This window comes from Ruditapes philippinarum, unplaced genomic scaffold, assembly GCF_026571515.1.
Source record: "Ruditapes philippinarum isolate M1 unplaced genomic scaffold, ASM2657151v2 ctg1436_1_1_1_1, whole genome shotgun sequence".
NCBI lineage: Eukaryota > Metazoa > Mollusca > Bivalvia > Venerida > Veneridae > Ruditapes > Ruditapes philippinarum.
Genome location: NW_026866315.1, coordinates 100505 through 126551, shown reverse-complemented (window position 1 = coordinate 126551; position 26047 = coordinate 100505). Strand labels below are relative to the sequence as shown.

The 26047-nt window shown below is 30.7% G+C and overlaps 1 protein-coding gene across 8 annotated transcripts in view; it reads right to left on the bottom strand.

Annotated features, from left to right (window-relative positions):
* The window catches only part of LOC132732097 (disabled homolog 2-interacting protein-like), a 170020-nt gene that overhangs the window by 118321 nt on the left and 25652 nt on the right, over positions 1 to 26047 (bottom strand). For 6 of the 8 annotated variants that reach the window (XM_060718443.1, XM_060718447.1, XM_060718442.1 and 3 more), the window contains exons 4-5: positions 11704 to 11790; positions 6105 to 6173 (exon numbers count right to left, since the gene is read on the bottom strand). In XM_060718443.1, the coding sequence (XP_060574426.1) occupies positions 6105 to 6173; positions 11704 to 11790 (156 nt within the window). Of the gene's footprint in view, positions 1 to 77; positions 268 to 6104; positions 6174 to 11703; positions 11791 to 16011; positions 16149 to 26047 lie in introns of those variants that run through there. The other 2 variants (XM_060718448.1, XM_060718449.1) reach the window with 2 other exon arrangements.

The following is a 26047-nucleotide window of genomic DNA, read 5'->3' as shown; positions in this document are numbered from 1 at the left end:
AAAAAAAAAAAAACTGGCTTAAAAAAAAAAAAAAACTGGCTTAAAAAAAAACAAGACAACATGACTCATGAACTGACCTTTCATGGGATTCCTCTTTCGTTTTCGCTTGAATGTTCTCCGTATGCTGTACGAGAACCGACGTGAAAAACGCTTACTTTGCTTTCTCTCCATTTTAGGCGTTGATAATTCATCCATACTTTTATTCGTAAAAAAGTTCATAACAAAACTTCAATCCACTAGAAAGTTTTCCTTTTGTACTATTTATAATTTACTTTATTAAAAACATCACATAATTACTTCAATTTGATGAAATAGTTAATCCAGTATCACACAGAAAGCTGGCTTAAAAATCATAGTTCATATTAAATAACACACCATCATTTGAGAAGAAAAAGTTATATTTATCATCAAAATATTTGATATACGATATATCAGATAAAAAATTTCTCTAATTTAAGGGATCATATTTTTAAGCCTTATTAACACACTATGACTAAGTCCTTCTCTAATCTTTAACACCACATGTTAACTCCAGAAATAAGAAGAATAATATAATATAACTATAATATCAAAAGGAATATTTTGTCCACAAGACGTATTAAAATCTTAACTCCTTTTGAGAATAGAAATATTTTCAATATCGATAACCGACGTTTTTCTCAGTACATATAATTATATATACACCACACACGTCCTACATCCGATACTTATAAACACTAGACGTCTACATGAACAAAATGACTATAATAATTATAATTATAGCACTCGGCAAAAATAACATACCGTCGTTTAAAGGTTAAGTCAGTCGCTACTTTATAATGCACTAAGCTATTTATACAGAAAACCATAAATCAGATTTTAAACTGCACGCGGGCTGTTGGTGACAAATTATTGATCAAATGACACGAGAGAAAGGCTGCTCTCAACAATTGATATTGGATATCAAATATTGTCTTAAATTTGTTTCCTTCTATTATCTTTTTTTTTCTCATCTTTTGTTGGAAACTAACACCTGCTCCCCAAGATAATACAAGGGCAAAAATATTACAAAAGGGCAAGAATATTACACCAAGGTAAGAATATGAAGGGTTTCAAAATTACACAACTGGTGTTAGGTAACAATTTTATCATTATAGTAATGTGAAATACTGTAAAAGTATCACCACTATTAACTGAATTAAAGAAAAATGTTTTGTACTGCACTGGAAACTAACCATTTATTATATTAGCACCTTTTCTAAATCATACTGAATGCTTAAAGTATCTCTAAATGTCAAGTCTATCGCCACCTTAGTGCAGTAACATGTTAACTCCTATTAAACTTAATAGGACATAACCTGTTGACAGTATGCATGTATTTCCATGATAATTTTACACTTTGATGACACTATTTCAACTTCAATTACAATATAGACTTTGCCTCTTCGTTTTTTAAACATCTTACTAATCTAAATTTAAAATCACTGTCATTCATATTTACATTAAATATTAGTTATAGTTCAATTATAATTTAGCCTTTAAATCATATCATTATATAATCATTTTTGCATATAGGTTATTTAATAATTGTCCACTTGTTCAATTTCAGGTGCCCAGAGGGTAAAAATTAATTAATAATGAAATAATAATAAATATCAAATTATATAATTATATAAACATGCAAACATGGTAAATAACCAAACCATTTTTTAAATGTGGCCTAATTAGTAATAAATCAAGAGTTTTAGTGGGAGGGGAAATGGCCTCTGGGTCTGTCAACACAGCTTGAATATTTATACATATATAATAGGACACTTGTATATACACATATATTGTAATTTCACTATTGACATTTAATAATAATTCAATCCTCAATTAAGTAGAAATAATTATGACACTAGGAAGAATACAAGTCATTTTGCACATCTGTGCGAGCTTCAAACTTAAAGTGGTACTTCTATGAGGTCTTAGTTCAAAGTAGGCCATATCAATTACACAAATTTAACACAGTCTCGTGACGTGCAAAGGCTCAAACAACATCTAGACCATAGTGGTTCCTTCCAGACTGATAGTCAATTTAACACTTTTTAAGACTTTATGTATAATGTAATTCCTAAAAGAATGTACATTTAAAGTTTCTGAAATATATAGCTTTGTAAATGTTGTGAAAAAGTAGACGTTTTAAACATTCTAACCACTTGGGTTTAAACCCATTAGAGGATAGCTTTTGTTTTCTTAAGGAAGAAACTACTCTCAATGCTCAGTACTGGTTGGTTTCAGGTGTGAATTAGAGAGTGTGTCTATATAGGCTGACGATTTGATTCGTGATTTGTCATGGTTGATTTTACGTTCATTTCATTGTCACCATGAGTTTAGTGAAAATACCCTCTTTCAGTTTTATACAAACCTTTTCTCAGCAACCCTTTCTTTCATTTGTTACACGTTCTTGCTTTATAATCCAATAAAAATGAGTGTACTGTAAACACCAAGACATGTTACTTCAAGATGAAAAACAAACCAAAAATTGTTTGTTAACAGTCTTGTGCCATAAAATATGGGTATGCAATACCTGCCCCCCAAGGTGACACAAAGGCAAAATATTACAAGAGAGCAAGAAGATTATTCAATGTAGCTAAGTATATATTGTTTTTTATGTTCACTATACAGAAAAATTAATGTTAACACAGCCAAAGAAATCAGATCAAAGTTCATTGAATCGCAAAGCAATAATTGAAAATCAAGAATTGAGAGAATGCTGTATGTTTGAAACCATACTTTATATGAATCTGAAGGCATGCACCTTTAAAGTACTTGAATATATCAACCATTCTAGACACATGTAAACAACTGCAAGCTGTTTCTTCCTATAAAACAAGCCTCTTAATGAAACACCAGGGCATGATCACAATCAGCATTACCATTTATATTATGATCAATCAATCCTACAAGCTTTTGTTATAATGATATACAAACAATGGAACACATTGTTCAGCACTTAATCAACACAATGGTCATCAGGGTACACTAGGATTTAATATATGAACACAAGACACTTAGTGCAACAACGGGTTAACTCCTTATATAACTTAATAGAAGTTAACTCGTTATTGCACTAAGGTGCAAAGAGGTGTGCAGTAAACAGTCATTATAAGTGACACAAGTCACAGCCATAAGGTTTTAAGTTATTAAGTTTATCTCATCATGTATCAAGATGAACGAAAGCAATTAATAAATCTTTAAAATGCTTTCAATGCACAGTAACTTCATAATCAATACAATAAGTAAGACAATTTTTTCATATAAGGTCATTTAAAATTCCTGAAACTGAGCCAAAATATAAGTACAACTTAATGAATGCACTGTCTGACTCGGATATCTCAAAAAAGACAATCTGTTAAGTAGAGGCAGTTAAATGTAATACAAATTTTCAACACAAAACCCTGCAATGATATTTATACTAACAACAAAACCCTGCAATGATATACCTAACAGATTGTCCATGTTGTTTTCTTAAATAACACTCTAAATAGCATTGTAGTCCACAATGAACACTGATTAGCCCAGTTGACAGTGTGAACTGGACTTTTTTTTCTCAATTAAGTTGGAAACAACTTGTCCCTTTTCAATTTAGAATAAGTCATTTTGCTCCTTTCACAACATAATCCCTCTTCGATTCAGTAAGACAGTTGCAATTTGCCCCTTTTTCAATAAATATTTGACAACTTGTCCTTATTCCAACTACATAGACTAATGAAATGCCCCTTTTCATTAAGAAGGTCTGCTGCATACAATGTTTCTATGTGGTCCAACTACGGTCAACCAATTTCTGGAACTTTTTCATTAATTATAGGACACCATGCCCAAGGAACTGTTGTGTTCAAGTCATATTAAATAATAAAATATGTTTTATTCTGTTCCTGTTTTGAACATAGTACAAAGAATGATAACTCCTTTCCATCATGACAGGGGAAACAATTTGCCCCTTTTCTTTCACATCATCCCTTTTCAGTGTTTGGGCCTAAACTTGCCCAAGATGAAAAACTTAAAATATTGTTCGGAGCGTTTTGCTAATTATATTCTAGTCTATATCTAAAACAGGAAATCATCGACAAAATTTTGTCTCTTTGTCTTTGAACAGAACGTACAACTTACTGCACTTAACATGGATTAAATTTCTTAAGAATTTTTTTTTTTAACCAAACAGTATTTCAATCAGAAAGAACTATGCCCTACTTACTTCAATTCTAAAAAGTCTCCCCATTCAAAATGTTTATCAATTTAGTTGACTGAGATAAATGGAAACTGTCCAGACAGAAGAAGAATCTTACAAAACAGGGCAATCCTATTCATGATTTTATATGGCATAAAACAAACAGCAAATTTGAACACTTAATAGCATCAGATGTTCCAACTCTGTATGTTTGAGATACCAGTGTTTTATGTTAACATAAGTGAGGCCAACAATAATGTTCTGTAAATAAAATCAATGAGATATCTGATAGAGGCAAACATAGACTGTCTGTCTATATATGGTCAATTTGTTTTTGTATACAAACAAAATACTGTGGAGATATTGAGTCTATATACAACATTAATTGTCTTAAAGTATTGGTAGTTTATCCTGTACAGACCAATTCAAGCAGGAAGGGCTCTAAAAGCTATGAGTCATAAACACTTTAAAAGCCGGCAGAATATATGTCATGAAAAACTGGTCCAGTGTGTAAACTTGTCAATGAACGTGGAAAATGAAGGAAACGGGAGAAGTGGTAATTGAGATTAAAGTCAGCACAAATGTCAGGACTAAAAGAACAGTCAGCAGAAAGTGCTTAGTCTGCTGTTGACAATACTAATAGTACTTTTTATCAACTTATGTAATATTTTCTTCAAATAATTTAGCATATACAGTAAAACCTATCAATAAAGACCACATATATCTGATTTAAAAATAAAATAAAGACTTCTGGTCATAGGTGGCATTTTATGTTACAATTTAGCTACGTTTTGTTTTTTGTCAAGAGTCTTCGGCACAGGTTTTACTGTAAAATGGTAGTTTCTAGTCATTACAGTTGTGTTGAGAAAGCATGATGATATGATACGGAGGTACATCAAATTAAAATATTTGAAAACAATCGTGCTTGTTTTATCACAAAAGCAACTGGACTTGATAAAAGGAAAGCTTAAGGTCACAATCCCTATAACATAAGTCATAAGTGGCACATTATGAACTCATATTCTGTTGTTTTCATAATATACATTCTTCTGACATTGTAAACATTGTTTTATCCTGCTACTGTCTATATTATCAGCTAAATAAAAACTTCCTGGATAAACTTATCTATCTCCAGTCATTACGTCATATCATGACATCACATGGTTAGCAGCAAAACAAAACTACATAATTTTATAGAAGCTGTTTTATCGAGGAAAAGTAAGAATGAAACTATTAAAAGAATCTAAAAACATGATCAAAGCAGGATAAATCAAATACATGGTTGATGTCGGGATAGGAGAAGGTTTATCCGGTTCACTTCGAACGTGAATCTTGGCTTGCTAAAGCTCTCCAAGTTACACTTTCTCACTCACCAGATAAACCTTCTCCATCTCCACATCAACCATGTTTTCTCCATTTATGTTGGTGTTGCTCTAGCATTGTATTTTCCTTGGTTACTGACAACTTGACTGCTACACTTATATGATAACAGAACTGCTTTACATTATGCTGTCAGATACAGACCTTTGAAAATCCATGGTTTCTAATTACAATATCAAATATTATTGGTCAGTCTGATAATTGATTCTACATGTAAATGCCAGGATTTTAGACTGGTATAAATATCAGACTAAACATGCAACAGTCTAAGGTTAGTACTTATACATACATGCAGATAGTAGATTATGCAAAGTCCTTGATACATTGTAAAATTTAAGTAATATACTATTCCTATGGGAAACTTTAAGTAGGGATTCTTAATAAACAAGAAAAACAAAAATAACTTAGAAATATTAATTGTAACTTGTAAAAGTTATTTGGCTTGAAATACCACCAGGGCCACTTTGAAACTGGGCATAGTAAAAGCACTTTTTCTTCACATGATAGGAAACATAAATTCAAACTGGAAACTTACGGAAAAACTTTTTGAGAACATGTCGTCTTTTTGGTGGAAAAAGTGCCGAGTCATAACTGCGTGTCAAATCTGAAAATATAAATTACATTATAATACTGCATGTTTGTATCATCACTTTTCATTGGATAATCATGACGTTTATATGTTTTATTTACATGTGCGGCTGCTGTCAATTTTCTAAAAAATCTCACATTTTTCTCTAAAAAAGGAAGTTTGCTATATTATAAATTTTTTATAAATATTCCTGAAAGGTTATATGGCCATATATAAACTGTTGTTTGCCTAGTGGCTCGGGTTATATTTCCAAACAGCGATTTATATAGGGCCAAATAACCTGTCAAAAATCTTTAAAACTAATAACATAATAAAATTGACATTACAACCAGTGCAAAAGATGAAATAATTTAAAATAGCACTACCCCAAGGTCAATCATATTTGCTGCTATAAGTAGTTAGTTATAATCATGTTATAGTGCATTGGTCTATAATGGTAATAGGTTTGTAATACAATAAATAATTGTATTAATAGTATTAAAGCAGCACACCTGAAAATGTATTTGAATGTGTAATTTTGTGAACCAAAAGGAAGCAATTTACACATTACCAATGACAAGAACCTCGTAAGCTACCAAAAAAGTGGTCAAAATATGCATAAATATAGCCTTTACTGCGTTAGTTACGCAGTAGAAATATAGTTGTAAATACTGAAAAATCTGTTATTAATCGCAGACAATATGTAAAATATTAACTGAATCTTGAAACTTTTTACTTTTCCTTACATCTTAGTACATTTTTCTCAAGTTTGATTTTATTGAAATATTTTGAATCATCTGGAGGCATGCAGCTTTAAGTATCAGACATCATAACAACAAACGACTGAAGAATTATATATGGAAGTCTATTAAAGTGGCCTTTAGCTTTTATTTTTTGATGGAAAAACAATTATGTGTTGTTTTAGACTAGGTATTTCAGTAAGTACAGGAGAAATATTATGAGACAGCCAAAAAATCTATTGAAACAAGGGAACAAACTCTGTCAATAAAATAGAAAACACGATATGTTGGATTACCTCCCTTTTAAAAGTTTTTTTCTTAAAATAAAAAAATTAATCACTAGACTTGGCAAGACTTTTCTTTTGGAAAAAAGGAAAAATTTGTAAATTAAGAAAAATAAATAAGTGTACTTTATGAAAAAAAAGCAGAAAAAACTAAGGAAAATAATGTACCATAATGACATAAAAAGATCTAATGCTAAAAAGCATTTTTCAATCTAAACTAATTTGTTCAATGATGGGCGGAGACCCCTGTACAAAGAAGGTCATGTATCATTTATGTCCAAACCATTTGGCGGTAGGAATTTAATCTTCCCAGTTGGAAACCATTACGGTAACTAAAGAAAGAATTTGTTCAAAATGTTTATTTCACGCCTACCATTTCATCAGTTTTAAGGACATTAAACTTTTGCTAGTATCCTTTGTGGAAAGTATTTCTTTATTAATCTTACACAAAAGAAATGTCTAGAGCTGTCATCGATATCGACAATATCGATGTATCATTGATATTTTTTTGCCGATCAATAATCGATACACATTCTAAAAAATCGATACTTTTGACTAATAAATTAAATGTCTAGAAATTATAAAATTCACCCAAAATATATCAGAAGCAGTTATTTATATCTAATGTTATGCTTTTGTTATATAGTGAATTATTTCATAGCAATGGTGACAAAAAATATTTCTAGAAAAAAATCATGCAGTGGACAAGACACTGTACAGAACATGTTTTTGACTGAAATCATTGAAACAGGTATGAAAGTGAATGACAGACAAGTGAGTATAGGATATTATCGATATATCGGTGTATCGTTGATTTTAGTCACTTGATATCGATATATCGTTGATATGCTTTGCACTGAATCAATGACAGCTCTAGAAATGTCTGGCCTTTAGATGTAAAATATTTATTACATGTAAATGATTGTGTATATGTAAATGTAGAACTTCACTTTTCTTTAAATCAGTCACTATTTAACTATTTATTAACTCTTACCGTTCTTAACATCTTAAATGGACTAATGTTCATCTTTCCATCTGGACAAAAGCGTTCATTATTTTTTTAGGGAAAGTTTTAAAATATGTACTGACTGAATAGCAGACAGTGCAGACCATGATCAAAAAACATGTATAAGTGCTGGCTGATTTTGGTATGTACTGGTGGCATGAGACAGGCCTGTGTCAACTTAATTAAACCAGCAAAGGCACAACTATTAATATATATATTTCTAGAGCAAAAAATGCATTATGGGACAAATTATTCTCAGTTTTCAGAAGTATGTTAGTTTATACAAATTTATTTGAAAAGTTTGATTGTGCTGGAAGATATAAGCTTTAATTAAAACACTCTTGAATCTCTTCCTTCTTGCTCAAGGAAACAATGGCTTGCCCCTGAAGGTGTTTGAACTTATGAGGTCAGCAATCCATACATTAAGTGTCGGAGGTGTAAACCACTCAGCCATGGATACTGCCATTCTTACAACACAGATTGCGCCTTCTCCTAAATGGGCTTGTTCACCTTTCAATTTGGATAAAACCATTTATTATTTTTATTTTCTTATTATATGTATAGAATACTAACAGAAGAGCGAAACAGTGCAGACCACAATCAGACAATACACTTGTTTTATCAATAGTTTTTAACTACATTAACTACCTTAGCAGAGAAAATTACATACATTTCATGTAATCTGATATTGTGTCAACAAATAATTCTAGTTGACTTTTTTCTTCTGGTAGTATTATCTCAAGAAAAACTTTAGAGAAATATGACAAAAGCTTGTGATGTAAGAATGACATCTTCTTTGACTTTTGACAAGCGCCACAATGTATAGTTGTCACAGTATTTAATATGCTATCAAATATTTTTAAATTCATCTATGAAAATTTGTAAAAATATTTAAGCTATTATAAATTATATGTTTATATCATATAAAAATTTATCTTTTAAACAGTCCTGTCACAGAATCTTGAAACAGCCCTCAAATTTGGCACATAATTAATTGTTAAAGGGTCAAGACCACAAACCATTCAACAATTTGTATTAAAAAAAAAATTGACATACAAGTTTTGGGTTACAAAACATATACTTCAGGGTGACTGTCACATGGTAATATACAGATTTGTAACAATCATACAAAAATTCATTAAAATCCAATAAATACCATTCAATTAAAAATTTAAGATATCTCACAATCAATCAAATATCAAACAAAATCTCTTTATCATAACATTGTGATCTCTATATATTAAAATCCTCCTAATGGTTTTTCATTTCCATGCACAACAAAAAAAACTGATCATCCATAAAATATAGATGCTTAATCACCTGGGTTATGACTATACAAATTGTTCGTCATGATCTAATCTATTAGTAATCATCTAATCAGCTGTATTGCCAAGTTTTAGTACATCACCTTTAGATCTTCTATCAAATTCTTAATCTTTGAACTACTTAATAATTTTACAAAACTTCGTATTTTACACTATTAAAAATTAATGCCTCTTCTAAATTCCTACAGGATTTATTATTTCTATTGGTGAAACTTTATAATTTGTTTGATCAGTTTTGAAAAACCTACAAATTATTTTTTTTAATCACAGACAAAAGATTCTTTATTTCATATCATTTTGACCTCATGTTCCAATTTACAATTTTTTGTTTGGGAAAATTGGGAAAGTAATTTAGTCAGAAATCAAGGGAGGTAATTTATATCTATGTACTGGTATTCTTTTCCAGTATTAAACAGTGTTTTCCCATAAGGAACTTACAACTTCTCAACATGCATACATCATTTGAAAAAGCAGTGAATGACAAATGGTATGGAATAACAAAATGAAAGCAAAGACCAACAATGTAGGGCCTTATACAGTAAACTCCACTTACAATGATACACTGCTTATAACAAAGCTGTTGGCGCAAACCAGACCCTTGTTTTCAAATTGGTTGCCTCTCAGAGATATAACAATATTCGAATATAAAAACTTATGAATATTGTTATAAGCATAGTTTATAACTCAACCACACCGGCAACATTTGTCATCAAAATCATAACAGACTAACCCATGCGGCATTCAATGTTAAAACTTCCTTATTACAGGTTAGTAGACCTATTGTGCTTAATGTGCATCATCACCTTTTTTATCTTTTTTGTGTAGTATTTTAGCAAATATGAAAAGTTATGTTTTATTAATAAAGAATAAACATTTTCTAAAGGAAACTGTACAGGTCTATTTACTTTCTACATGTAATATTTGGATTCAACCCGACTTAAGATGATTTAAGCAAATAAAAGTTTTATTACAGATTCTACATCACTTTAAATAAACTTCCTATCAAATATTTCATTTTCTGTTTGAAGAATGTTTCATGATCTTAACCCCTCTTCACTGCTGGTATAGTATAATAATAAAGTTGCCTTTTCTTAAATCATGGTTTTTATTCATTCCCACATTGCTGCATGTATAATGTTCAAAATATTTGCATGTTTTCCGGGTTTTTTTTTATTTTCTTTCCTAGTAAATTAGCTGATAAGCATAACATAGTTTCTTAAATGTATGAAATGTTTAAAACATTAAGAGAGCTGAAAGTATCAAACAAATAAAAGGAGCCAATTGATCTACTGGTTAAGGTACCCCTTGTGGCTGAGGGGATGCCTTCTAAAGGGCTGAGGCATTAGAATTGCAACCCCTATTTATCCCTGTGTGTTAATAAGAGGCACCAAAATGTGTTGGAATTACTGGAGTCTATGTATCTTTTAGCTCCAGCAGGTGAGATGGTTTTGACCTTTAGTGTTGCTTTAAGTTTGTAACCCACTCAGTTACCCAAAATTATCTTTCCTGTTTCAGCCATATGACCTAAATTGTGTTGGTGCACCATAAACCAAAACATGACTAAAAAAAACTTGTTAAGGTGCTAACGCCTCTCAATGTAGAAATCATGGGTTCAAGCCTTACTGATGTTATAGCCATGTTAGTTCCTAATAATCATGCCCAGTACTAGTTAGTTCAATAGAACTCAAAAATGATATGTTTAAGTATCAAGAACTTGTTTCACAATAGAGCTTACATAAAACAAGTTTAAACTAAACTTGTGCATCAAAACTGTGTAAGACAGCATGAATATAATTTGTTGCCTGCCAATTTGCCTCAAAACTTATGGCACTGTATAGTTAGTATGTGCTACAACTCAAATATATGATAATAAACCTTTTAACATTGAGCATCAGAGTCAGTCTTAAAATAAGTTTTAATAAAAAAATGAGGTATAATATGTGTATCAATAACATCTATAACATGTCTCCAATTTTCAATATCAACTACTCCTGAAATGCAAGGGTATACAAAAAGTGCATGTATGAAATTTTATATACTGTACATGTAAATTCTTCTGCTGTAGGTTTGAATCCCAACAGATTTCTTTAATGCCACAGGAAGCTATTACTGTCAAGGCAGTTTACAATTAGGGCTTTTCTTCAAGTGCAAGCTTTTGCCAAAATATCTTGCTTAATTATGAAAGAAAAGAGGATGAATAAGGTGAATTACCTGGTAGGCTTTCATTACAGGGCACCTCTAAGTGCGAGCCATAAAGTTCATCTGTCTGCTGTGTCTTGTACAGCCTCTCTGTTGACACTGAAATGTACAAAAATGTACATGAAATATAATATACATCAATAAAACAGAAACTTAATCTTCATCATACTTTAATTTATTGTTGTTTCTACTTTGTTTGATTCCCAATGGAGATAAAATTGCCATGGATACATGTATATAACCTTAACAATTGTATTTTCTTTTCAAATATAAGCTAATAAAACCTGACTAGAACCATCAACATTATATAAGCTAGCTACATAAAAAGATTCCATTGATCCAGTGACTGGTTTCAAACTAACAGCGGTGAGGGGCTTAGCCAGTGGTTTGAAGTGAACAACCTTAATCACTTGGCCACACAGACACCCCTTTTGTCTGTACCTATATAACAAGGGAAATAACTCTTTTTCCATCATCATACAATTTTCAAAGTTTTGTATATATATTTATGATAAACAAATTTATAGCTATTGATAAAAATATTCTTGCAAGATACAATATTCAATTATGATGAACATGTGGATTTTTGTAATAAATTAATATCTTTATTAATTTTTACACTATACTATTATGTAGTTTTTCTGGACATAACACTGCATGTTAAGCTCACCTTGAGTATCACCAGTGATTAATAAATTACCTGAATATTCCCTCCAGGACAGGTGTAATAATTACTGTACAAGTTAGTAGCGGAAACTACAATATTACTAGCAAAGTAATTGACATAGTGGTTTTGTTTATGACAATTTACAAATCCGGCACTGACATAAATGTCAGAGCTGTGCATGACTAGATTGTGTGATATGATGGGCTGTTCTCATATTAAAACAGCTATTTCTGTCACCTTATTATGCCGAATATTATATATCATTATTACCATTTATGACTCTAGAGTGACTGTCTATATTTTCATCTCTTAAAATTACTGATATGGGAACCAACCCTAAAGGTCACCATGAACATAAGCAAAATATGAAATTCTTTACAATTGTCTGCTAGCTTTGGACGAATATTTGTTTCTATTTTCTGGTGACTAATACACTTGAACATTCAAGGACACCCTTTTGCCATAAATACAGAACTAGGTCATTTTTTGAAATTGTCAGAGTGAACTTGTAAGACTGCTATCATTCTTTCACTTTGGGACGTTGAGTGAATGTTGAGTCCTGCTGTAGTTGGTGCTAAGGGAGAAGACCCTCCTGTGCATTATTTCAGGCACAAACATGCATCAGAGTAGAACCTTCAACATTACATAAGCTATATGGATATCTTCCTCATATGACAGCATCCAAAATCCCTGCCAGCAGTAAGGGACAAGTGGTTTGAAGTCAATCACCTTAACCACTCAGCCACAACTCACAAGGTAAATGTCAGAACTTTCTAAATTAAATGGTTTAAACCCTCTAGTGGCAGAGAGACGCGACTTCAAAGTCAACAACCTTTAAACAATCACTGGAATATATTAAGACAATAACTTGTATTAGCCCTATTAGTGTATATCCAGGCAGAGAGGAAAGTCTGTGGGTATAAATTTACCTGACTGTTTGGATTGGGGAAAATGGATGAACCTGAGAAACAGATAAATGATAATCAAAACACTCAGAATAAATCACTTAATACTAAATAAATAAACAAGCATTACCATCCCTTCAACAAAGTATTGAGATCTTTGCAATATACATAATTTTTGGCAAATGTAGCTGAAATTTTTTTATACTTTTTGTTTCTCAAACCAGTCGCCAAGAATATAATTGTTTGCAATCCCAGCATGCATTAGTAACACTGATTGTATAGTGCAAATCACTATAAGAAATTAATTGGGTTAGAACAAGTGGAAATGGCGCTGGCAGATTACAATGATACAATTATATTACCACTTGTTCCTTACATTCTCTCAACTCTCAACAAAATAATAATCTAAACCTCATTTTGGCTATTTCTATTATTACTGAAAACAGATCTTTGAACCTAAAACTGTGAAAAACTTAATGATTGTTACATAAAACAATCTGGAACTTGTAAAGAATTTATGAAAAGTGTGATATGAGAATTAGCTATTGGGTAGTTGATTACAATTCTCAATAAATATCTCCACATTTAACTAAAACAACTTTCCTATAAGGTCTAATGGAGTATAAAAATGTGCCTCAAATATATCCTTGTTATTTATTTAAGTGTTTTATGGAATACAGTTTAGGTGTAATAATTACTTCAGCATGCTTAATACTGTATGTGTTACTTTACTGTACTGTAATACAGTGTTCCAAATTGTAGAGTACTTTACTGCTCTGTAATACAGTGTTCCAAATTGTAGAGTACTTTACTGCACTGTAATACAGTGTTCCAAATTATAGAGTACTTTACTGCACTGTAATACAGTGTTCCAAATTGTAGAGTACTTTACTGCACTGTAATACAGTGTTCCAAATTATAAAGTACTTTACTGCACTGTAATACAGTGTTCCAAATTGTAGAGTACTTTACTGCTCTGTAATACAGTGTTCCACATAATGTAGAGTACTTTACTGCACTGTTATACAGTGTTCCAAATTATAGAGTACTTTACTGCACTGTAATACAGTGTTCCAAATTATAGAGTACTTTACTGCACTGTAATTCAGTGTTCCAAATTGTAGAGTACTTTACTGCACTGTAATACAGTGTTCCAAATTGTAGAGTTGTAATACAGTGTTCCAAATTGTAGAGTACTTTACTGCACTGTAATACAGTGTTCCAAATTGTAGAGTACTTTACTGCACTGTTATACAGTGTTCCAAATTATAGAGTACTTTACTGCACTGTACTACAGTGTTCCAAATTGTAGAGTACTTTACTGCACTGTAATACAGTGTTCCAAATTGTAGAGTACTTTACTGCACTGTAATACAGTGTTCCAATTGTAGAGTACTTTACTGCACTGTAATACAGTGTTCCAAATTGTAGAGTACTTTACTGCACTGTAATACAGTGTTCCAAATTGTAGAGTACTTTACTGCACTGTAATACAGTGTTCCAAATTGTAGAGTACTTTACTGCACTGTAATACAGTGTTCCAAATTGTAGAGTACTTTACTGCACTGTAATACAGTGTTCCAAATTGTAGAGTACTTTACTGCACTGTAATTCAGTGTTCCAAATTGTAGAGTACTTTACTGCACTGTAATACAGTGTTCCAAATTGTAGAGTTGTAATACAGTGTTCCAAATTGTAGAGTACTTTACTGCACTGTAATACAGTGTTCCAAATTGTAGAGTACTTTACTGCACTGTAATACAGTGTTCCAAATTGTAGAGTTGAAATACAGTGTTCCAAATTGTAGAGTACTTTACTGCACTGTAATACAGTGTTCCAAATTGTAGAGTACTTTACTGCACTGTAATACAGTGTTCCAAATTGTAGAGTACTTTACTGCACTATAATACAGTGTTCCACATAATGCAGAGTACTTTACTACACTGTAATACAGTGTTCCAAATTATAGAGTACTTTACTGCACTGTAATACAGTGTTCCAAATTGTAGAGTACTTTACTGCACTGTAATACAGTGTTCCAAATTATAGAGTACTTTACTGCACTGTAATACATTGTTCCAAATTGTAGAGTACTTTACTGCACTGTAATACAGTGTTCCACATAATGCAAAGTACTTTACTGCACTGTAATACAGTGTTCCAAATTATAGAGTACTTTACTGCACTGTAATACAGTGTTCCAAATTGTAGAGTACTTTACTGCACTGTAATACAGTGTTCCAAATTGTAGCACTGTAATACAGTGCTGTGTCATGTAATGCACTGTTATACACCTGAAGAAACTGACTGGGCCTTGAATAATGGATGGGCCTTTTACTAACATTTAGATTTAATTTAGCACCAAATCATTTGGCCAACTCAGTATCATTGGTATTACTGACCTAAACAAATTAAGCTCTTTCATCTTCTATATTTTTTAAAATGATCTCATTCTTTCAAAACTTACTTTCAGTTAAATACTAATTTATCTAGGAAAATGAAGCAACAATATCTTATGGTTTATGATGTTCATATTCAATTATCTTTAATAGATCATGAAAGAGACATAGATTATAAGTTATCTACATCTCTGATCATGATAATATCAATAAATTATGATATATATATAAAAAAAAATTGCAAAATCACTGGTAATATAATAATTTAGGAATATAATAATATCATAATTAGCCACACTGGCAACAATTATTATAAAGAACTTCATAGTTGCAAACAATATAAACTTACCAAGACTGTATTTCCTGTGCTTATTGAAAAACGACATGTTGACACTTGAGCACAAATTACATTCCTCTCCAAGGAAAGGTGTCAAATTATTCCACACATTTTCTTCCAAGAAATCATTAACACAACAGCAATAATATATTTCCTGATAGCTTTATATGAGACTGATTAAGCTTTCACTGGTTATGTCTAAATTTGTTAATAAAATATCACTGTGATCACTCCTACAGTGCCATTACATATTATATAATCTCTTCTCTCTAAGAATGTGTTGCTTGAAGTAAAATATCAATGCAATATCACCCACTTGATAATTCCGTATGTCTTTATATATGTCGCTAATTTATCACTTTATAATCCCCTGAGCTAATTCTGAAATAATCTCTAACCTTTATATCCTTTCTCCAGCACTTTCACACACAAAATGATGCTTCATTCCTCAAAAACATTTAATTGAAACTTTTTTCTATACCAATCCACATTATTGTAATAATTGTGATTACTTTCAATATTGTTTATGCATATTTTTTGCACAATTAACCCTCACAGCCAAATATCATAATTGTTTAATATATCTTGAACCATTTTTGTCCAACTAGAGTAAATAATAGATGGATTCAATTAAACTATGAAAAACAGCTTTCATAAAAATCCATGCTTAATAAAGATTAAAATATCTATAACATCAACATGGTAAATGTTTTTAGATATTTTGCAAAATGAAATTATTACAAGTATTAAATTATTTCCTTATCACAAATAATATTTACTTAAAGCTTTTCTAGTATACCATTTTATATACTTCTAAGATTATTCAATTAATATAAAAAGCCCTGTTATTCCTTAATCTTCAATAACATTTCACAATTTTTAATGAATTTTTTTACTTGCCATTAATCAATTCTACATATTCGTTTATAAAAGTTGAAGTTTACATAACTTAAACAACGCGTCTTTTATTATAAATCATTAAATCGAATTATATTTCCACTTCTTATTACGTAATCGTTATTATTTACTTAAACTCTCGCTTAATAATTTCAGTCTATACGAAATAACAGGCTTCTAAACATTATATACAGATGTTCTGGTTAATATAACGACTGATTTATTTCGATCACAATAAAGAACTTATTCAGATCCATTTTATCTATACATCCTTCTATCATGCACCCTTTGTTTCTCTTATTCCTTAATTTATACCACGTTAAAAAAAATTTCCTCCCAGAACAGATCGCACAGTACTCATCTTCTTTTTTCGTACCCGCCAATTTGTACATTATCCAGAAAGCCGTTTATCCAGACGCTATATTTACCCATTCCAAACCAGATTCATTACATAAATAATGGAATTATATATCATTTTCGTTTTTTATACCAGACAGTTAAAGATATTTACGTCAAAATCTACATCTACGTTTGCCGATTTGCCGGAAAATCCACAGGTCAATGTTATTTGTTTTTTCTCTCTTTCTCTCAATTTAACCAGATGTTAGTATCAGGTGCCATGTTATATAGTAAATATGCCAAAAAATCAAAGGTATCCCTGTAAACATATAATCTTGATACTCCCAGTGTAAAAATCTCTCTTTCTGATAACAGTCCATAGTTTTAAACAAGCAATATCTTAACAAAAATATTATAACATTTTTTCTGATAAAAAAAAAAAGAGAGAGAGAGAAAAAAAAACCCACACTTTTCCTTAATCTTTAATAGCCTTACTGACAACTAATTTCATATCATCATCTACAAGTCAGTGACTTTTATTCACATAAAAAACTAATATTCACTGTCCATATACCTGTTTTTCAATAAAAAGCTCTTAAAAGAAGTGCCACAACCATTTTTTATATGCATTTGAATAATTCATGGATCTGACATAAAGATCAAGGTTTCATATTTTTTCTCTAAAAAAATATATGTGTAAGATAATTTTATATCCTTTTTTGAATGAGCAGTAACATAAGCATACAAACTATTAGTATTTACTGACAGTCATTGGTGCGAGGGTCATTGTTTATACTAATGAATCGAAAAATATGGATAAGCACTACATAATTAAATAAACATTATGTTTCCATTGTTACATTATCTACCCTATGGACCATTTTTGACAATTTTTTCCTATGACCTCTAGGTTTGACCTTGACCCACAAACCTAATTCAAGCAAGGTGAGGTCTTATGATTGTCATTGACATTTTGTAGCAAGTTATACTGAAATCCTTCCATCCTTTTAGAAGAATATGAAGATGTTACATCATCTCCAGTGACCTTGACTTTGCAAGTACCTCACATAATAATGGACCTGCATGTAATGCTCAGTCTCTATGAAGATGAACATTTGTGATAGAATCCCTCAATTCATTGTCTGTACTCACACTTTCATATTTCCAACTGACTTTTGACCTCTATGTGTGGTCTTGAATATATCAAAAGGGGTCTGAATCTTTGTGCACAACACTTCATTTGCCTCACAATCATGATAATTTATGTGAAGATCTTTCAAAATCCCTCAATGCAAGTTCGGAGCAAGGGTTTCCTCTGGTCTTTATGTATGACCTTGACCTCTGACCTTTCAACATGGTTCATGTGGGGCATATTTAATCTTAAGATGGTTAACATTTGCATCAAGTAAAACTAAAATCTCTCCATGCATGTAGAAGAAATGCTCCAGACAAACTGGATGTCACCTGCCCATAGCAACAGTCTGTTATAACTGTTCCCATAATGTAACCCTTTTTCGAACTGGCATATCAAAAGTCAGAGAAAGTACAAGTACAAAATTGATAGACAATTTTAAGCAGCCTCTCCCTCTATATATTCAACGTTATATGTAAAAATTCAATATTTATCCAAAATACATCAAGAATTTTCAGTGTTGTCATTGTATCAAATTTGTTAAACAAGAACTGCTTTATCATATTTTCCAAAGTTTTTTTCAAAGAAATTTTTCTGCATGGTATTGTTTTATTGTTTTAAATGCCACCGCCCCCTTTTCCACCCTTGCAATATTCTTATCTATGCCCATTTTCTGTTAAGTGGCCTATATTGGGCTGGTCGTTATTAGGGGCCGCATTCCATGAACGATGGTCTCCATTGTTGACCTTTGTATTTATATTTTGCCAGCAAACTTAAAATTTGCTTAATCATGAGAAATATTATATAACAATGTATAGATCTATGGAACATGACACCACTTCTCATTCCCCTGGTAACAAGTGTCAGTCTCTTCTTTCACATTTAAAGTGATTAACATTTTAGTATACTGCACAAATTTGATCCTTGGAATGTTATTTCAGAGAAACTTCCAGACAATAAATAAACCCGTTAAACATCACAATGTATAATGATGCACTTAAAACAATAACTATTGTAAGGACGACAATAGAATTTATAAAACGTACATAGATATAGAAAATTTCTAAGTGTATATTTAAGAATATATTGTCAAAATGTACCAGTTACTTTTATATGAGGCAATAAATGTGTTTATACTAAAACAATCCATTTAGCTAAGAGTCTATGGGGGTATTTTTATCCTCAGACTGAAAATACAAACAGATTTTAATTGCAGTTTAACCAATAATATGGATTATTATTTTATCATTAATTACTACTATTATAAAACAGTCAACAATAGGTTCATACTAGTATTTCAAATCCATAGATAAAAAAAAATGGATCATCAGCAAAATATTACCAGTGTCTTTCTTACAATTATTCTTTATAAAAAAAACCAGAGACCAAAAAAGCCAAACTGTAGTGGCATAATAATTAAATCAATAAATCAAAGATGGGAAACAAATAAGTGATTTGCAGACGACAGTTTATTGACAAATAAACTCTCATTTGCATTTCCTGGTAGGCTCTGATTTCTCATCTACATGCTCAACAATTTGCCTTTCTATGTTAAGTAGGAATTCTTGACAGTAATGATCTAAAATTGCTCATTATAAGGTCAAGTATATTTAATACATTAGTCATTCTGCAAAATTGAACCACTTTCTATTATTATTTTATTATACATGTGTCACACTGGGGAGGAAATAGAGACTGGCACCGTTATTTTGTATGTGCGCGTATATGTGTGATATGTACAACTCACTTTCCGTGACAACCTCCAAACCCTTGTAGATAGTGTGTCATATTCTAGAGCCATCAGACCTTTCTCAGTATGTTTAAGGTGATGACTTTAATAACATAATGTTTGATTTGACAATGTAAAATCTGAATCTAGTGATGTAAGTAACCCAAGAGACTCAACCAAAGTTTTTGACATGACAGGGCTGGAAATATTTTTTTTTTCAAGATTAGTTTACCATTTTATGGCGGATGTGCAAAAATTCACATTATTGTGTCACCTTGTTTTTCCAGAACCATCATTTTTTATGGTGCAATTTAATGTGTCAAGGAATGAATTTTAAGCGTCAAATCATTTTAATTTTTTTTAAATTCTTATTATCTTTTTTATATCTATTTTATAGAAGTTTATATCAAAAAACACTTTTTATGTCAAATTAGACTATCTAGTTAATTTTTCATTCAATTAAAAATTGACATTTCCGGTTACAGTCTGAGTGACTTTACTATCTTTTAATCTTGTTATCCGTTATTAATTAACATTCACAGTTAGACATGGTGAGAAATTGACCAACAATTAACATTACCTGAGTTAGACATAGTGATTCTGTTCGCTTAACTGAATATTTACATTACTATAGTTTATAGATATTGTAAGAAGACATTCTTATATTGCTTGATTTTTTATCCATCGCATATCAACATTAACAGTTAAACATAGTGATCTAAATATGGTGATCAACATTACCAGTTGGACATGGTGATTTAAACATCTCAAAATTTCACGCTTCCTATGATACTCAATTGCTTGAAGGGATGAATTAAAGTTTTAACTTAAAAGATGAAAGTGTTGAAAGATTATCATTCACAAATTTCATAGATATGACAAGGTTCATCATCAACAAAACCATGTTATAATCCCACCTTAATCCTTTCATATATACACCATGAAACTATTTTTCCAGTTCAACAAATTGTTGGGTTGTTCATCATTTCAATAGGAAAATATCTAATTAAAGGGTACAAATTATAAATAGTAACAAATAATTTGTAAGTCGTTTGAAACTGGTGTTACTTTAAACTACCCATTTATATGGTAAACAATTAATGTTTGTTTTTTTCTTGTGAATGTATTAATTTGACTGTGACTAAAGATAGTTTGAAGTTTCTCCTGTAGAATTTTGTCTTTAAAATGCTCTGATAATGGACTTTACCTGTATTATAATGCAAAGTTGTTTTAACCTTATAACAAACTAAAGACATTTTTTTCAAATTTCAACTTTGGGAAATCAACTTTAAAATATGTAGGAAAAATAATATCTAAGCACATTGATTATATCATGATTTATAAAAGGTAGCTGGGACACAAAACAAAACTGTCCCTCAAACCCCTGCTAATACCAAATTACTTCAATCAGTTAGAACACATTGATTGATTGATTTTCTTTCCACCAGGTGGCCAAGCTAGGAATACCTACTGAAGTGCAAGCACTTATTTCCAATAGGGTCTTTACCTCAGCAGACTCATGAGACAGCAATGAGATACAAGGGAATCCTGGAACCATGCAGTCCCTACAGCTCTTATTGAATAGACCCCTTGGTTCTTTTACATGCCCAGTGTATAGCACTGATATATGCGAGGATTACCTGGATTTCTTACCAGTATACACAAATAAATATAAGATTTTCAGTGACATAATTATTTTTCTTTACTGTGAAGAAGACAACTGTTGTCATCTCTATGTATTAATATCATTAAGCATCCGGTTTGAACCACAGATTATGTAATCCAAGGATAATTAAATGTATAAAACACAATTTGGAACAATAAGATCCATTCCATTCAGTAACATTTAACTTCGAAAACATTTCTTGTCATAAATTGTTACATTTAAATGTATCTCCAGTGGTTAACTTAATCATGAACCAGAAACATTTTAATTTAATACTTTAATGCCTTTTAATATAACATAGTTTTATTACTGTGAAACCTTCACAATTTACTTCACACGAACAATTACATCTTTCATATAAACCAAATAATATTATATATATTCCTACCTTCATGTCTATAAATGAGTGAAAATAAAATCTGAATAAATCTATTACATAATTCAAACAAGTTTCAACAACCAATTTAATCTATACATGGTATATATTAAGCTAAATTAAAGCACACTTCCCCCTTTTCATCTGTACAAGTAATGTCAATATATCATAAACAAAATATTTATTTGCTTTCTTTTTATAAACAAATTCAAACAATTGGTATTTATATATCATAAATCAATGAAATGTTATATATAAGTCCACATATAATATTATTTTATTATAAATCAATGAAAGTTATATTATAAGACCAAATATTACATTTTAAGACTATTAAAATTATATAAATGATAGTAATATTACAAGACAATATTTATATTACAAGACCATATATGATATCATTATATTGATGAAATTAAAATATAATGACTATAAAATTATATTAAAGAAAGTAATATTACAAGACCATATTTTATATTACAAGACCATATATGATATCATTATATTGATGACAGTTACATTATAAGACCATCATTATATTATATTATAAGACCGTGAACATTACATCAATGTAAGTAATATTACAATATTACAATACTTTATAACATTATACCATAAATGATATCATTATATTGATAAAAGTTACATTGTAAGACCATGATTATATTTAAGACTATATTTATGATATAATGTAACAAGGCCATATTTTATATTATAAGATCATAAATGATATTATTATTGTGATGAAAGTTTTATTATAAGACCATTCTGTTATTTTATAAGACTATATATAAAAACTATATTAATGAAAGTAATAATACAAGACCATATTTTATATCATAAGACCATAAATGATACCATTATGTTGATGAAAGTTATAATATAAAACCATCATTATGTTATACGACAAAATTTTATATCAATGAAAGAAATATTACAAGACCATATTTTATATTATCAGACCATATATTAATGAAAGTTATATTACAAGACAATATACAAGCTACAATTATACATGTTTTATGCAAGCCTAATTGCCCTGGTATAAAGTAATAAAGGCCCTGTCATTAAATATTGCCAACAAAAATGTTGCACAGTGATACTGTATGATGAGCTAACTCAAGATTTAAGCTTGTGATTATATGAACCCATATATCATTATTCTTATTTATGTAAACTGTGACACTGTTTTAATAACCACACAGAAATTATTGTAAACACATGCACTAAACTTTCTCACCATTAAATGCATGTAAACTTAAATAAGATATTTAATTATACAATAAATTTTACCTAATTAGCATTCATAATTTGCATAAATGTTCAATTCAAAAAGTATATTTCTAAATTTCCCCTCGTGAGAGATTTATTCATGCAATTTAATGATTAAGTTAGGTTAAAATTTTTAAAATGGTATGATTAATCATTTCCATAAATAACACTAAAATATATGATTTAAAAAATTCATCCAAATCTGTATTTATTTATAATGATCCCTTACCTCCCTTAGAAAAATCATTAATGGAATTGTTCCATTTCATCTATTCAGGAAAATTTAGGGAAAATATCATTAATATACAGTGATTGAATAGCGAACAGTGCAGACCATGATCTTGGATGTGCCAGCATATCTTGGTCTGCACTGTTCTGTATTCAATTATATAATCTGTTGCCATCAATAGGTTAAGGGTTAAAAAAAGAACCGTTAAATTTTACAAACTCTCCCATTGCTTTTCCACTTAACATAGGAACCAAAATTTTATCACTCCCACACATGTCTTTACCTTCAAGAACTAAATACACATTCAAAACTGCTGTTCAAACTTAAGATATTTTTTTCATCCTGATATACATAAATTAAACATGTATTTATTGGACCTTGAATTTAAACTTCCAATAATTATTCTTCAAAGATCTCGTATTGAAATAACTAAAACCTTTGTCCAGTATCCAGATTATAATTCTCAAATTACTTGCCCAGATAATAAATTATTTTACTGCACTTTGTACACCCGGAATACATCCAATAAAATAGACAAAAAAATTATCCCTTCCTTTTATATTTATCTTTCATAATATATCTCAAATTCTTTAAAAGATAGGAACAAAAATACATTTAAAATAATTCCAGATTTCACAAATTGCATAAATTACTACTTTTTAATTAATCAATTAATAAATTCAATATTCAATTAACATAATGTATTCCTATATTCACAATATTTATATATATTTCCAAAAACTGTATTTTCCTTCTCTTGAATTAAGACACACAAGTTTAAAAAAGTACAATGTAATAAATCTCAAGTGAAATCCAAACTGTAACACTGTTTTCTAATCACATTGGTTCTTTTTTTTTCTTTCCTGCCTAGGATATAAACTTGATATAGTAAGCTCGGAGCTTATGCATCAATGCCTTTACCATACTGTTTTTGTAAATTTAGATGTATGCAATATTTATCTCATAACAGTCTATCTACCATTAGATGACTATCTTATATATACCATCATGATACACATAAAAAAAGATATTTTATGAGAAGATAATATCTTCCTAATATTAATTCAACCCTAACCATACTAAATATCTCAAACAGACTTGTCCATCTTTCAATCTGGCCTAAATCATTTATTAATTTTAGGGGAAAATTTCAAAATATTTACTGACTAAATCTGAGCGAATAGTGCAGACCATCATCAGGCCATACGGATTTGCCAGCTGATCTTGGTCTGCACTGGTTGCATGGGTAAAAATTCAGTTATCACCAGCAGTCTAAAATAAGGGTTATTCAATTACCTAAACTAAAAGCTTCTTATATTTCCTACAAGTATTTAATAACTTTCAAGTTTTTGCATCATGAAACATTATATTACATGGGTTTCAGCATACAGGAAGTTAAAAATTAAGCTGAGAAACTAATAATAAATGAGCATTCTATACATGATTAAGGAAAAAAATTAATGTTATCCTTACAGATTTATTTTAAAAAAAAGAAGTTTGGAGTAGTGACCAAACATTTAATTTTTATTTGATAATGATGAACCCTAAATTATTCCAGTCTATTATTCAATTATTCCACTCACTAGAGATTGAAATAACTTTACAATTTTTAACCTAGAATGAGTCTTGTGCTACCATGTAACCAGTGCAGACGGAAATGTCCTGGCAAATCCTTGTTTCAATTTTGTGCAAGGGCAAAATTAATAATCTCCTTGGTATGGTGGCTGATTTAGTACGCTTTTGTGCATCTAGTTGGTGCTAGCGACATCACAACAAAGCACCAAACGGTGCTTTGTCAGACTTTCGTTATGTCGCTAGTCAAAACACAACAAAGCCCGATGGCACGTTGTCATACTGTCGTCTTGTCGCCCTGTCTCTAGCGCAGCACGCCAAACGGCGCTTTGTCCTTAGGCGCGTTGTTGCGATGTCACCTTGTCTTAAAAGCAAATCCTTCAATTTGAACCGAGCGACAATGTTACATTGCGACAACACGCCGCATGACAACACACCGCATGACAACACGCAGTTTTGTCATGTTGTCACTAGCGCCAACGCGACGCACACAAGCATACCAAATCAGCCACCAAACCTTTGTGAAAACCAAGTGCAAATGGGCAAATGTTCTACTTAGTGCATGGGCACATGTTCACCTAGTGCATGGGCACATGTTCCACTTTGTGCATCAGGGCAAATGTTCGACATAGTGTATGGGAACATTTTCTACTTAGTGCATGGGCACATGTTCTACTTAGTGCATGAGCACATGTTCTACTTAGTGCATGGGCAAATGTTCTACTTAGTGCATGGGCACATGTTGGACTTTGTGCATGGGCAAATGTTCCATTTAGTGCATGGGTAATAATGGTCCTTAACTTGCAACTAATGTACTATTTTTGTTATAATCAGAG